Here is a 14,092-nt window from a genome sequence, read left to right as displayed (position 1 = left end):
ATCTTGGGGTCCGGGTCCACAGGACTCTTAAATCGGCCTCGCAGGTGGAGGAGGTGGTCAAGAAGGCGTATGGTGTACTGGCCTTCATTAATCGAGGGATTGAGTTTAGGAGTCGGGAGGTAATGCTGGAACTTTATAAGACCCTTGTCAGGCCTCATTTGGAGTATTGTGCGCAGTTCTGGTCGCCTCACTATAGGAAAGATGTAGAAGCTATTGAGAGGGTGCAGAGGAGATTTACAAGGATGTTGCCTGGACTGGGAGGCATGCCTTATGAAGTTAGGTTGAGGGAGCTGGGACTCTTTTCCCTGGAGAGACGAAGGTTGAGAGGCGACCTGATAGAAGTTTACAAAATGTTGAGAGGAATAGATAGGGTGGACTCTCGGAGGCTATTTCCCCGGTTTGAAATGGTCGCTATGAGAGGACACAGATTTAAGGTGCGGGGAGGGAGGTTCAGAAGTGATGTTAGGGGTAAGTTTTTCACTCAGAGGGTGGTGAGTGAATGGAATCGGCTGCCGTCAGTGGTGGTGGAGGCGAACTCGCTGGGGTCTTTTAAAAGACTTCTGGATGAGTATATGGGGTTTAATGAGATTGAGGGTTATAGATAGGTCTGTAGGTTGGTAGGTGATGTGATCGGCACAACTTGTGGGCCGAAGGGCCTGTTTGTGCTGTAGTGTTCTATGTTCTATATTGGAATGGCTGCTGCTTGTTTTGCATTGGTAGTTATAATAAAGCTTTCAGACTCTGCCGTTAGATCCATAAACTTGTAAATGGAACCGGCCTACACTTCTGAGATGGAAAGGATGAGCTCCAAGCTCTGTGCAAAGAGATGGTTTCATGTTGGATTCCTTAACTCTGATCATAGTTGCCTATGGGCCAGTCACAGAAAATATTCATTGAACCGGTGCATTGAGTTAAGTATTACAAACCTCCCAACGTTATTACAGGAAAGATCGGAGGAGCAAACCACTTTTGCTTGGAGAACCAATTCGGGGACATCTGAGATTCAGGTTAAGCACAGGAGCCTAATTAGTCTTCAGCCCTAACTGCAGAATCTAGTTCCTTACCAAACATCAGTGGTAAGTAATTCCAACCAGTTAATAATAGGATTGCACTTCATCATTGGACTGAAGGCTTGAGGTTGGAAGTCAGAAAATAGTTAATTATCTTTGATCAGACAACTGTCAAACCATGGGATATGCAGTCCAAAATGTTATCCCTTATCATCTTGTCCTGTTTTTATCATTTAATCATAGAAAATGCGTGTTGAACAGTGATTGAAGGGAGATCAGCAAGTTTAGAAGTTAGAATCTCAAATAATTCAGAACAAACTAGGATTCTGCAGTTGCTGTGTCAAATTATTGAAAACTGGTCATGAATTAAATAGCAGTAGAATTTGCTATTAGAGTGGCAGTAAAGCAGATGTGGTATGACATTAGGCACTCCCATGCTTGCATCATAAAGCTTATGTCCAGAACCATCACCTATGCCTGAAAAATGGCTCAACCTGAGCAGAGGGTATCTTTCTTGGATACTTTTCCAGGGATCCAACAATGTCTAATTTCTACGCCCTTAATCCTAGTTGTTGACAACTTTAATTATCTGTCCATCAACATTTCCAGGTCTATTTGCCTCAAATGTTTTTACTCTTGCTTCCTCCTGATTTATTGAGCTGTACTTTCCCTGTAATTTAGGATCTCTTTAGATATAGTATTCAATGTGAAATGGTCTAATTTGGTATTACCTGTAATCCGAGACATTTACAGAAAAAGTTACTTACGCTGAACTGCACTGGCAGCCATTTGAGAGAAATCCCCTCGTGCCCTTTGCTGTTTAGCTTTCAGCCACGTATCAACCCAGGCTAACACTCCATCAGCCCATTGTATGGACAATACCTTTGTGAAGCCATCACTTCAACCTTAATGCAGGTTCTTATCAAGGTCTGTTCCATTTCTACCACACTTGGGATCAGGTGTGGAAATCTTAATGATTCCTCACTTTCCCAGTTTACTGAGTCAGACTTTTAATATTGTAATAAACAATGAAAAATATTGGTTAGGGTCTGGCCATTCAGTCTCATTATCATTGGTGGTTAAGTTGTCAAGAAACTTGTTCACCTTCAGGTTCCTAATGAAAGGTTTTTGTCTACCCGCATATTCCCCTTTCAATGTCATTGTTAACAATCCTGATTATCCTTTATATTTGTACAACACTAATGTCCTGACTAACATCTCATCCATTTCTGTTTTGTGCCATTGATATATCAATCCAATTTTCATACATCGGAGTTAATGAGCTTTTAAATGATCTTTATAATAACTTGAATATAATAATTGGGTTAAGTGCAGAACCAACTATTCAGGACTGTTTGATTTGCAATTTAATTCTATTGAAAATAATCAGAACATTATTAGGAAAAAGGTCAAAGGTTTTTGTAAAATAGATGACCAGTATAGACAGCTTGCATTTGGGTCACACCTACATCTGTGCAAATTAACACCTCCCACAATTATAGAATCAGGAGGCCATTTGACCCATCAAGCCTTAACCCCATATATTTACCCTGCTAATCAACCTCATCCACTCATTAGGACCCTACAGTTCAGAAGGAGACCATTCAAGTCTGCACTGACAACAATCCCACCAGGCTCTAACCCCATGCATTTACTTAGTTAGTTACTCTCCCTGACACTAAGGAGCAATTTAGCACTGCCAATCCACCTAAGCTGCACATCGTTGGACTGTGGGAAGAAACCAATGCAGACACAGAGTGAGCGTACAAACTCAGCACAGTGATCCAAATTGGGAATTGAACCCAGGTCCCTGGCGCTGTGAGGCAGCAGTGCTAACCAATATGCTGCCCACCATATTACACATCTTTGGAGCACAGTGTGCTTTTCAAAATTAAAATGACAGTACATATCATGTTCAAAAGATACTGGCTGAGTCACAGCTTTTGTTCAGATAGCCCAAGTGGACCCTGGGCAAAGGCTATTAAAACCCCGCATCTCTAATTCAGACACTTCACAAGAGGCATTTAGCTCAATGCTGAAAGCTACCTAAAAGAAAATCACTGTGTAACATTCACATATCATCCCTGCAGGGGAGAATGGATTCTTTAACAAAGTAAAACTTACTTTTATTGGACTTTATTTTTAAATTTACCAAAACTCTACATTTACACAAAATATTCCACTTTAACCAGTTGAGGTGAACAATTATTCTCCACTTTGCAAATGACTTGATTAAATTATTTTACATATGAATATTTAAAAGCTTAAAAAAAATTGAAGGAAGAAGCTTGCTGAGCTGTGAGGCTGCATGAGAAATACAGCAGGAATTCCCCTATAAAGCAGGGTTGTAAGAAACTAAATATAAAAGGCATCCTTTCGCTTCCGAATTGTCTTTCATCGTAATCTTCAAATAAAAAGTCAGTGCATTAGAACTTTAGGCTGAAACCGGGACCGGCAGCCGAGGCTCCCTGGTTTGTGGTTGTTAGATGGAAGCCAGTGTCTTTCAAGTCATCATCACCCTGTAAAAGGAAAGCAATCAGAAATAAACCAACAAATGAGAGCTGTTTACAAAGCACCCATTTCCCTTTCCCTGTGCCTTTGTGTCTCAGGATAACCAGATATCATCAGGTCAGATGGCGTCTGTGGAGAGAGAAGAGTTAACGTCGAGTCTGGGTGACCCTGTGCTCTGATGAACAGTCATCTAGACTCAAAATGTTGGCTCTATTCTCTCTCCAAAGAGGCTGTCAGAGCTGCTGAGACTTTCCAGCATCTGCAGTCATTTGCTTTTACTTTAATCAGACAGCTGAACAGGAACTCCCATCCATAGCAGACTTTACTGAATACTTTTAAGTTTAGAACGGAGTTGAGGAGGAACTTCTTCACTCAAAGGGTGGTGAATCTCTGGAATTCTCTGCCCGTTGAAGTGGTGGAGGCTGCCTCGCTAAATATTTTTAAGACACGGGTTGATGGGTTTTTGATAAGAGAGGGGATTAAGGGTTATGGGGAGAGGGCGGGAAGGTGGAACTGAGCCGCGACAGATCAGCCATGATCTTATTGAATGGCGGGGCAGGCTCGAAGGGCTAGATGGCCTACTCCTGCTCCTATTTTTTATGTTCTTATGTTCTTACTTTGCAGCTACAGCAGAGGTTCAGCTCAGTAGGTTTCAAATCCAGTTTATCAATAATGAAAGTAGCTAAAACCAGCCCTTTGACATCAATTTTTTTAAATCAGGCTACAGACAATAATGAATTAGCATTACACTTTATGTGTGATATCAGAACTCCCCCACTTCCTCAATCATCCAACCCAGTAATGTGAATGGTTACTGGTACAAGGGGAAAACTTTTCTATTTGTGTCCAATCAATTATTATATTCAACAATTGTGGTATAAACAATATTAGAAATTAATAATTAGCAGTGGCACTTGGGAGTTATTTCACACAAAGAAAAAGGCTTTTAGTAAAGCACAATTTGAGACTGTGTTCACTTGAATGGTGAAGAAAACATCAAGCTCTGCAACATTAACAGTATGGAAGTGTTTTGAGGTAATATCATACAAAACACATGCTTTCAAGAATACCTTTCTTACAGCTTACTTAGTAAGCCCGTGTTTACAGGATTATTGAAGTGTGAATATGTTTGAGAGATTTAGGATTGAGAGAAGTGGCTTTGAGATCGACCACAAAGGGACAGGCATATTGGATCATCATTTTAAAACATTAGATTTTTTTACCGCCAGACTTAGTTTCTCAAACACTCTGCTTGCAGACTTCTCACAAACACGTGCACTCACTCCACTAATCCGCCCGGTTTTTCCATTTCTTCATCAATGGCTCCTGGTATCTCAGTCTGATGCATCTCAGTTAAAATCCTCATCCTAATTTACAATCCCACCTGCCCCCAACCACCCTGAATCCTTTGTCCCACCTTCTTCCTTTATTTGCAAAAAAACAAAACTTTACTGATTCACTTTAGTTTTCATGGGAACAAGACCAATTCAAGGTTCCAATCCCTTCTCACCACCAGTGGCCCTACTCTTTGGACCACTCTCCCGGAGTTGAGGGGGTTGAGCTATGAGGAGAGGCTGAATAAGCTTGTACTCGTTAGAGTTTAGAAGAATGAGGGGAGATCTCATTGAGACGTATAAGATGATGAATGGGATGGATAGGATAGAGGTGGAGAGACTCTTCCCGCTCAGAAAGGACAGTAGGACTAGGGGGCATAGCCTCAAGATAAAGGGGGGGGGCGGTTTAGAACGGAGTTGAGGAGGAACTTCTTCACTCAAAGGGTGGTGAATCTCTGGAATTCTCTGCCTGTTGAAGCGGTGGAGGCTGCCTCGCTAAATATTTTTAAGACGCGGGTTGATGGGTTTTTGATAAGCAAGGGGATTAAGGGTTATGGGGAGAGGGCGGGAATGTGGAACTGAGCCACGACAGATCAGCCATGATCTTATTGAATGGCAGGGCAGGCTTGAAGGGCTAGATGGTCTACTCCTGCTCCTATTTCTTATGTTCTTAAAACTCTTCCAGCTTACTAATTTGCACCTTCAAAATGCAGATTTTTTTTTTAGATGAAGCTTCCAGTTTCCTTTCCTACAATGTCCACAATCAGCTTCTCTGTTGTGTAGTGATTTCCAATGTTAAAGTCCAGTTATGCATAAAAATAGAAACTTACCAATTGACTATAACCAAGTCCACCTTCAGGAGGTCGAGGACTCGTTCCACGTTTAACTCTCTGTTGCTCACTCTTTGCAGGCCAGGTTGGGAACATTGCTGACTCGATAGGAAGTGGAGTCTCCCTGAAATATTCATGTTTCAATGCTTCTTCAGCTGTAATTCTTTTGGCAGGACAGTAAGTCAAAAATCTGTTTCAAAAAGAGAGTTCTGACACCTTAGAGAGTCTTTGTAAATCCAGCTGTTATAAAAAAAACTTAAGTGGTTGCATAAATATGTTCCACAGCTGAAACAAAATACTGTTTGGCATCAGCAAATTGTTTGACATGAAATAAAAATTAATTTTCAATGAAAAGGGGAAGTTCCAATGGAGCAACATTCGCAAACTGTGTTTACATGAATTTCAAAACTTATTCAAACTCTGACCTATCCAGCACCAATGGAAAGGATTTAACTGGTAGATTCTCACGCAATATGCAGCCTATTAAGTCCAAAATTATGTAAAAGGATAGAAAAAAGGGCTACTAAAGATTGGCAAATCCTGCTAGGGTTTTTGTTTATTTAAGGGGAGAGATACAAAAGTGTCCAGAGGGTGGTGAGTGTCTGGAACAAGCTGCCAGAGGCAGTAGTAGAGATGGGTACAATTTTGTCTTTTAAAAAGCATTTAGACAGTTACGTGGCTAAGTTGGGTACAGAGGGACACGGGCCAAATGGGCAATTGGGATTAGCTTCGGGGTGTTAAAAAAAAAAGGGCGGAATGGACAAGTTGGGCCTCTTTGACTCTATAACTTAGATGTAGGATTCACTTTAAATCAATGGGGAGCAAGTTTGCTAGTAATTGTAGTGAGGTGTTTCAAATATTTCATAGTTTTAAAGGAACATGTAATACCTTTAATTACTTCATATGTATAAATATATCTTCTATACATTTTAGAAATTGAACAAAGAAATTTTGATGCAGTTACAGAGTGTCCCTTTGATACCAAACATTTGTTAGATACATTCCTTTAAAGCACCCAACTGTTGGAATCTCAAGGCCATGGAGAATTAATTGCCTCACCAGACACCTTATCAGAAACAACTGAAGCTGCCTTCACAGCTTCTAATCACAACAGAGTCAGAAAGATATTAATGTCTTAGCTAAGAAAAGAGTTATGGTAGGGGATTTAGTGGGAACTCACAAGAATTAATGGTAACATAATGATACTCTCTGAAACTGTAGGTATTGATAAAAAGCTCAGTCATTGGATTGATAAGCAATATATACACGTTTCATTATGATGGCAATAACCAAAACTTGTCAGGGCTATAATCGGGGAATATCCTGAAGGCAAGTTGAGTTGGCCACATCCCTTAGAGATTCAGTTAACTTCACTGACAAGGCCACAAAATACTAATGGCTTTTGTAGGCCCCCTTTATCAATTAAAGGATGCCCACGTGTGACTGTTTTTGTGAAGATGCTTTGTAAGACTGCTATCAAAATAGAGACATGATGTCTGACTAAGAGACTAGAGGACAGGCTTAGGGATGGTATATTGGGGTGCCCACGAGATATCATGATTTCGTAGATCAGGGTGGTTCAGTGTTTTATTTCTATTGGATCAGTACATAAAGTATGTCATTTGTAACACTTTTGATTGGATTATGTCTAACTGACTGTGAGCTGCAGAATTGTATAAACCAGGATGATTTTCTTTGTCCAGTGGAGTGGTGTCTTGACCCATTGTGCTGAGAACCAGACCCCTTGCTAGCAAGTAAAATAAAGACAATTTGTCAGTTGAGCATCTTGTGTTAATGTGTGTTTGTGTTAAAGTCAAACTCAGAAGTCGAGATTTCGACAGTTATCGCCAAATTGTTACTTCTCAATTTACCTCACTTGATTTGCACTTTTCCACACCGGTGGAGTTTAATTTACTTTCAATTTTAAAAAAACTTGCAATATTTGCCCTTGTTGTGATTTGGAGAAAGCTCCCATAAACACCAAATGCTGCAGAGTGAAACATTTTCGCCATCTAGATCAAACAGTTCGTACACTTAACTGAAGGGCAGTAATTTGTTCAAATAAAACGTGAATTATGAAGTCATGATTAGGTGAACAGTTCTTTTCAAAAAAAAATCGCGGGACAATGGCAGAGCCATGTGGCACTCAGCGAGAATTGACAGCGTTCAAACTCTATTCTTCAAATTCATGGGAAAGGTTAGTGGTTAAACCCAGGGCACATCACCAGTGTGAACTTTTCCAGCTCTTGCACAAACTATTTAACACACTAAGAATGCCATTCTATGTCAAATGGATTATCAGATGCATCCGTTATTAATTGGGCTGAGAAAACCAATGCAATTTTATCTGGGGCTCTTGATACCAGGATGTCAAAAGACACATTCACCTAATCTTTCTGGATTGATTTGAACACGGGTTGAAAGACCAGGAAGAAACTCTGTCCAGGTTCAGTTTCCAACGATCACACAATCTTCCCCAGCCAACAGATCTCTGTTCCCCAAAACTGAAATTGGGGTTGATTAAAGCAACAGAAAGCCTACTGAACCCCTTCACTTACTTGTTCATGAGGTCAAATCCTTGATCAGATAAAAGGGCCCCAAACCTCTTACGGAGGTTGTTGAATGGATATTCTGTAAAGGTCATTTTCTTCACTGCAGGAAGTTCATTATAACCTGGCCAGATCTTCTCACTTGGTGTGCCCAACTCCTGTAAGGAGAAAATAATTACAACTCAATTTGATGTAACAAGAGCGAGTTACATTTTAACTTGAAGTTTGCACTTTTCACGATCCTGTATATGTAGATGCATCAGTGCAGCTATAAAAAAAAGTAAAGGAAATACTTACCTGTCAGTCCATCAACCGACTGGAATCTAGAGCATCATTTTATCAAGTTTTGAGGTTTTGATGATCCACAAGACAGAAGGGGGAAACAGAAAGGTCAGCACTCAATGTAGCAAAGGAATCAATGGACCTAATGCCTTTGCTACAAACAGGCAGGTTTGAAAAAAGCTGCATTGCAGGAACATACAACGATTAGTAGAGAGCAGAAAGTGAACAGTACAGGCACTGGTCTCGTGTTTGAGCAAAATCATGTTGTGTACGTTTTAATAAGTCACACACCTTAAAAATTTTATTAATCTGATCGATTTCAGATTTCCCTGGAAACAGAGGTTTCTGAGTTAGAAACTCAGCAAAGATGCAGCCCACTGACCACAGATCAATAGCAGTCGAGTATTCCTACAAAGAAAACACAACAGTAAGATACCAGCAGCAGCATTTTCATACATTTATTTTCAAAAATAAAGTTTCCCACACCAAAGATTAAAAATCTCTGAATAGACAGATAATTAATTAAAGAGAAACATATTTAAATAAGTAAATTCAGAATCCGTCATGTAGGAGTGTTAGCATGATTAGGCTTAATATCTTTCCTTCTGAATTACCCAAAATTAAAAACCAGTCATCCAATAGTGAGTCCATCTCAACACAGAGATATTAGCTGTTTCAAATAAATGTCCAGTCAAATCCAATTTTACCCAAAGACTGTTGATTGTAACTCACGGATTCTGCATATCTATTTCAAAACATGCTCCACTTTCACCTTAAGTTAATGGAACAGACATTTTACTTCCACTGAAATGAACCAGTTACATATTATAATATGCAGTTAAATCAGACAAGTTCAGAATGGGGAGTGAGCACAACTTCTTAGCAAACTTGTGCCAAAACACCATTTTAAACCTATGCCGTTTTATGATAGCGCTAATAGAAATCTAAATAATGGATTGATAAAGCCACCAGAACACTGGCAAGGTACAGTCCAACAACATAGCAGCTACATAACACAAGTAGATTAGTTGCACAGAGACAATTCATATCTTTATGTTGGTTTGCAGAGTCAAATCAAAAGCACAGATACTACTGCAAATTTCAGAAACATTTATCCAGCCCTCTCCCAGGCTACGCTCACTAACCTTTGCTCCAAGTAGCAGCTCAGGGGTTCGATACCAGAGAGTTACTACCACTGGTGTGTAAGGCTTCAATGGGGAGCCATATTCTCGAGCAAGTCCAAAGTCGCCAATCTAGAGAACGTTCAGTAAAACGTGTTTTAAATTATTACACGGGCAAGTTGGCAAGCATCACCAGAACAACTCAGGAACATCTTTTAATATTCTACAAATATTAAGTACTTCAAAGGGAACACTGCATTTACACAGACTATCTGATGTGGAATCAGCAACACTGGATTTGCTGATCTTAAAAAGAAAACAGACACTTTACTTGCTTTGAGTATTATTTACCACTGATGCAATCTACAACTGAACAATGAATACACATTAGATATGCCAACTTGCACCTGGTTGGAAAGAGCATCAGTTATTAATGTGAAGACATCGATAGTAAAGCCTGGGAGCTTTGAATGCTAGTGCCAAAGAGGAGTCAGTGCAATTTTGCATCAGATCCCATTCTTGTCTTAATGTTATGAGGGAGGCAACAGAGGAAGGGTTCTTTGAAAAGAACAACTGGGAGGAAAAGGAGTTAATCATATTTCCTTTTCAGTCATTCTCATGCATCTATACCAGAATAAAAGACTAAATACAGTAAGGAATCTTGCTGAGACTTGTACAGTGAGGGAGATTAGAAAGCATCTCACTAAATAGGAGAAAAGAGTTTAATAATAAGAACTAATGAAACATGGAGAGAGCACTGTGGATTATATATTGTCTAATTTAGGACTGAGAAACGAAACTGCAAAACTAGGAAGTGCATGTCTATGAAAACTGTATACACTCTGAATGTGGTGACCACCAACGCACATGATCTACAGGAAGAGGGATTAAAGCATCAGCTATCAAAGAGGAAACACACCAGTAAAACCTACTGTCCTACTGCAGCAGGACTGACCTTTAAGATTCCTGAATGGCTGAGTAGGAGATTGGATGTCTTTAAGTCTCGATGTAAAATCCAGTTATCGTGAAGATGTCGAACACCTTTTAGAAGCTGTATCATAAGCGTTTTAACTTCCCCTGGAAATGGATTTTTAAAATTGGTGAGTTTTCACAAGTAGGTGGTTCCATCACCTACACCCTGGCCCAAATTAACAATAGTGTGACAATTGCAGAAACAGTGTGTTTGCTCCCCTCAACATTTCCACAACCGCTGCTACGGCCAATGGCTAACTCCTGTCTGTGGTAATGCATTATCACAATCACATTCCTACATCTCCATTATAGCCAAACATCTGTAATAGTTCCCCTCACACAGTCACACTTGTTGTGTTCCAAGCTTCAAGCCTTAGCCTTCATATTCTTCACTTACACATGGCTTCTTTGGCAACATTACGCACAGCTGGAATTAACTTCACCCAACTTTATTTCTCCACAGCCTCCCTTCATCCCACTACTGTTGCTGTGCTCTGTCCTGAAATGGATCAGCCAGAACATTCTTTAGACAAGTTACGAAAATGACTGTAATAAATCTAGTAATATGTAGGTTAGCATCGAAAATGGCAATGAAAGTTGCTGGCAGTAATAATCCCCACTAACAATCATCATGGAATAGAACCTGCCATCCCCATCCAGTCTGACACTGAACTCCAGTCCCATGTTTCAGGGTTGATTCAGGGCTCTCAGAGCAACATGAGGAATGGAAATATTCTGCCAGTGTTCCCCACATCTCAAGATTACTTATTTACACACAGCATGCTGGTAAGCAACAGAACAGAAATAGTTATGTGAGGCTGATAGGAAGTCTGAAGTTTGGTTCCGCACAGTGGCCAAGTTCCATACTGCATGTACATTTCAAAAGCACATCAGCAGATGTAATATTTAATGCCAACAATCTGACAGGTTGATAAAAGCCCACATTCTTAAAACGCATTCAACCACCAAGGTTCAGTAATTACTTTACAATCTACAGATTCAAAATGAATGCAGCAGAGAGGTGTGTGCTGTGCTGGAGCTATTGACAGCTTGGTCCTCATCACAATACCAAATATGGAGCCGGATTTATTTAACATAATTATACAAATAATCAAAGCCATCCAAAGTCCATTTCCGATAAGAATGATCATCACAAATATTTAGTAATAAAACATCTCATAAACAAGACACTCAGCAAAAATGGTGGGGGAGGGGGGTAGAGGTTACTTAAAATGGTCAAGATGTGGGCCTTAATCTTCAAGTTTCTCACACAAAACTCTCTAAAATACAGACATATAGAAATATTATCAAACTTTGCCATCCTCACTTAGATGTCACTAGCTTGCAAAAATTTAAAAGTTATAATAACTTGATTCCAACTTCATGGAGCGACTCTAAGCAATGTTCTGAAATGAGCAGCCAACATTACAAGTCACAGCAATAATGAAGTGACTTCGCATCAAGTGAGAAATTTATTGAGAGAAGCGGAAACCGGCAAGTGGAAATTTGATATTTTTACCTGCTGTGACTTGGGTTGACCCTTGTGTTTAGCTCTGGAAGCAGTATTGTCCTTGTCAACTACAATGTCTGTGGACAACATCTTAATTATGTTGCAAGTACCATACTCAACTCGCACAAGGAGCTGAACACAGCATGACTCCCAGCCATTCCTACTTTGAAAACCCAATAGGAGCACGAACTCTTTCAATCTTATGCACAAGTATGCACAGTGCACAAAGTCTAGTATACCTTCATTATAAATCACAACCACATTAAACAGAAAGTCAAAGTGAAAAACTGAGAAGTCAGTCAATCTGAGAATGCTAACCTAGATACTGGCAGCTTTCAGTGAAGCCAAGGTATATGTTTGCCATTAGAATTTAAGACAGAAGTAATTCTGAAGGAAGTTTTTGAATCCTTAAAGTAGATTACTTTGTTGTAATGCAGAAATATTAAGCATAAAAACTACATTATTTCCATATGCATTAACATTTATATCTTTAATGTTTCTTTAATATTTCTGATCACAATATGCAACAAGATCACTGCACCTGGTAAGAATGGTTGTTTCATAGTTTCCATTAAACTTTTGAGGTCATGTTCAACGTAATTCATTACTATATATATTTTATCCATGTTGCTTCCCACTACAATTTCCTGAAAAAAGTAAAAGGAGGTTCAATAAATATCCATTTTCACATACAATATTACCTCTCAATAGTACAGTGCACTCATATAGCACACTCTACACTCCTGGAGAATGCAGTAACTGCAGCATTGTCTAGATTCTACAGACACAATTTTATACATAACCTACGATTCTTTTAACTAACAGAGTTTAATTGTATTCCCCCTCTTCAGCCCCCTCACATACAACTGCATTCCAGTGGACAGCACAAATTTAACCAGTGTGTAAAATATAACACTTCACACTCAAACCATCAAATGGAAAGGAAAAAATGTGTACATTTTGCTGAACTATTTCAGTCTAAACTATACTTAACACGACACTGGCTAATTATCAGGGTGACTTCAGGTATCCTAGAATTTCTCTGTCCAAAAACGTCTGAATGTTCTTTACTTACTCTAACAGTGACAATGTTTGGGTGCTGTGCTTTCAATATGGTGTTGATTTCCCGTAGGGATGTAATTGGAAATCCTTCCTTCTCCTTTTCCATTTTTAATCGTTTCAAAGCCACTATTTCATCTGAAACAAACAAAATTCCCACGAAACAAATTAATACTAACATTCCATCTAGTAACATGTTCATGATTCCTTGGTATAAAGGCATCATTTGTATGTTTAGGCCATTTACAAAGGCATAGCAAGAATTCTACAAGCAGCCATAAGATTCAATTGTCTGGATCAGGCAGAAGCTGGGAAATAACTGAGCTCTTATCCTCCTTATACCAAAAAAACCCGAGGAAAGTTAACTCTATAATTTTTTGGAACTGTGTGGTTATTTTTTGAGAGCGACAGTCAAGGCAATAATTCTGGTCATCATTTAGTGAAACATTCGCACGGGTGCGTTGGGCCGAAGGACCTGTTTCCCGTGCTGTGTTGTTCTTTGTATTCAGAATGGATGGAGAGTTGTGCGAATGTTTGATTATTGTCCTGTACAGAGAAATTAAAATTTGGTGTTCTTAGCTTTTCAGATAAAGCAGGGTCTGTTCCTAGAATCCGTATATACAAAAGAAGCGCTTGCTCAGAGCTCAACCTGTTTACAGTCAGGCCTGATCAAAGCGCTGAAAAGTCATTCTTCACTAATTGTTGTAGTGACATCCAGTTCTCAATGGCATCAGACTAAATCTCCCCCGAGCTCCCAGCAATACTTGTGCTTTGCTTTATTTACTCTACAGTGACATCCACGATATTGCCATCATCATCAGCTACTTTGCAAAGTAAATGCAAAAAGTGAACAAAATGCACAAAACCTAATGCAAAGTGTTCCAAAATAGAGGGAAAAGGCTGAATTAACAGAG

At 39.5% G+C, this 14,092-nt stretch overlaps 1 protein-coding gene across 19 annotated transcripts in view; it reads right to left on the bottom strand.

Annotated features, from left to right (window-relative positions):
• Positions 1-3,124: 3,124 nt before the first annotated feature.
• cdk11b (cyclin dependent kinase 11B) overlaps positions 3,125-14,092 on the bottom strand; it is a 43,512-nt gene continuing 32,544 nt past the window's right edge. For all 19 annotated transcript variants that reach the window (XM_080215193.1, XM_080215205.1, XM_080215191.1 and 16 more), the window contains 8 exons: positions 13,195-13,316; positions 12,661-12,766; positions 10,593-10,714; positions 9,662-9,769; positions 8,808-8,924; positions 8,244-8,392; positions 5,686-5,875; positions 3,125-3,529 (listed from right to left, as the gene is read on the bottom strand). In XM_080215193.1, the coding sequence (XP_080071319.1) occupies positions 3,437-3,529; positions 5,686-5,875; positions 8,244-8,392; positions 8,808-8,924; positions 9,662-9,769; positions 10,593-10,714; positions 12,661-12,766; positions 13,195-13,316 (1,007 nt within the window). In that variant the 3' untranslated portion in view covers positions 3,125-3,436. The remainder of the gene's footprint in view (positions 3,530-5,685; positions 5,876-8,243; positions 8,393-8,807; positions 8,925-9,661; positions 9,770-10,592; positions 10,715-12,660; positions 12,767-13,194; positions 13,317-14,092) is intronic.

This window comes from Carcharhinus amblyrhynchos, chromosome 30, assembly GCF_965287045.1.
Source record: "Carcharhinus amblyrhynchos chromosome 30, sCarAmb.v2.hapA, whole genome shotgun sequence".
Classification (NCBI taxonomy): Eukaryota; Metazoa; Chordata; class Chondrichthyes; order Carcharhiniformes; family Carcharhinidae; genus Carcharhinus; species Carcharhinus amblyrhynchos.
Note: the sequence above shows the minus strand (reverse complement) of the source record. Positions and strands in the feature narration are given on the sequence as shown.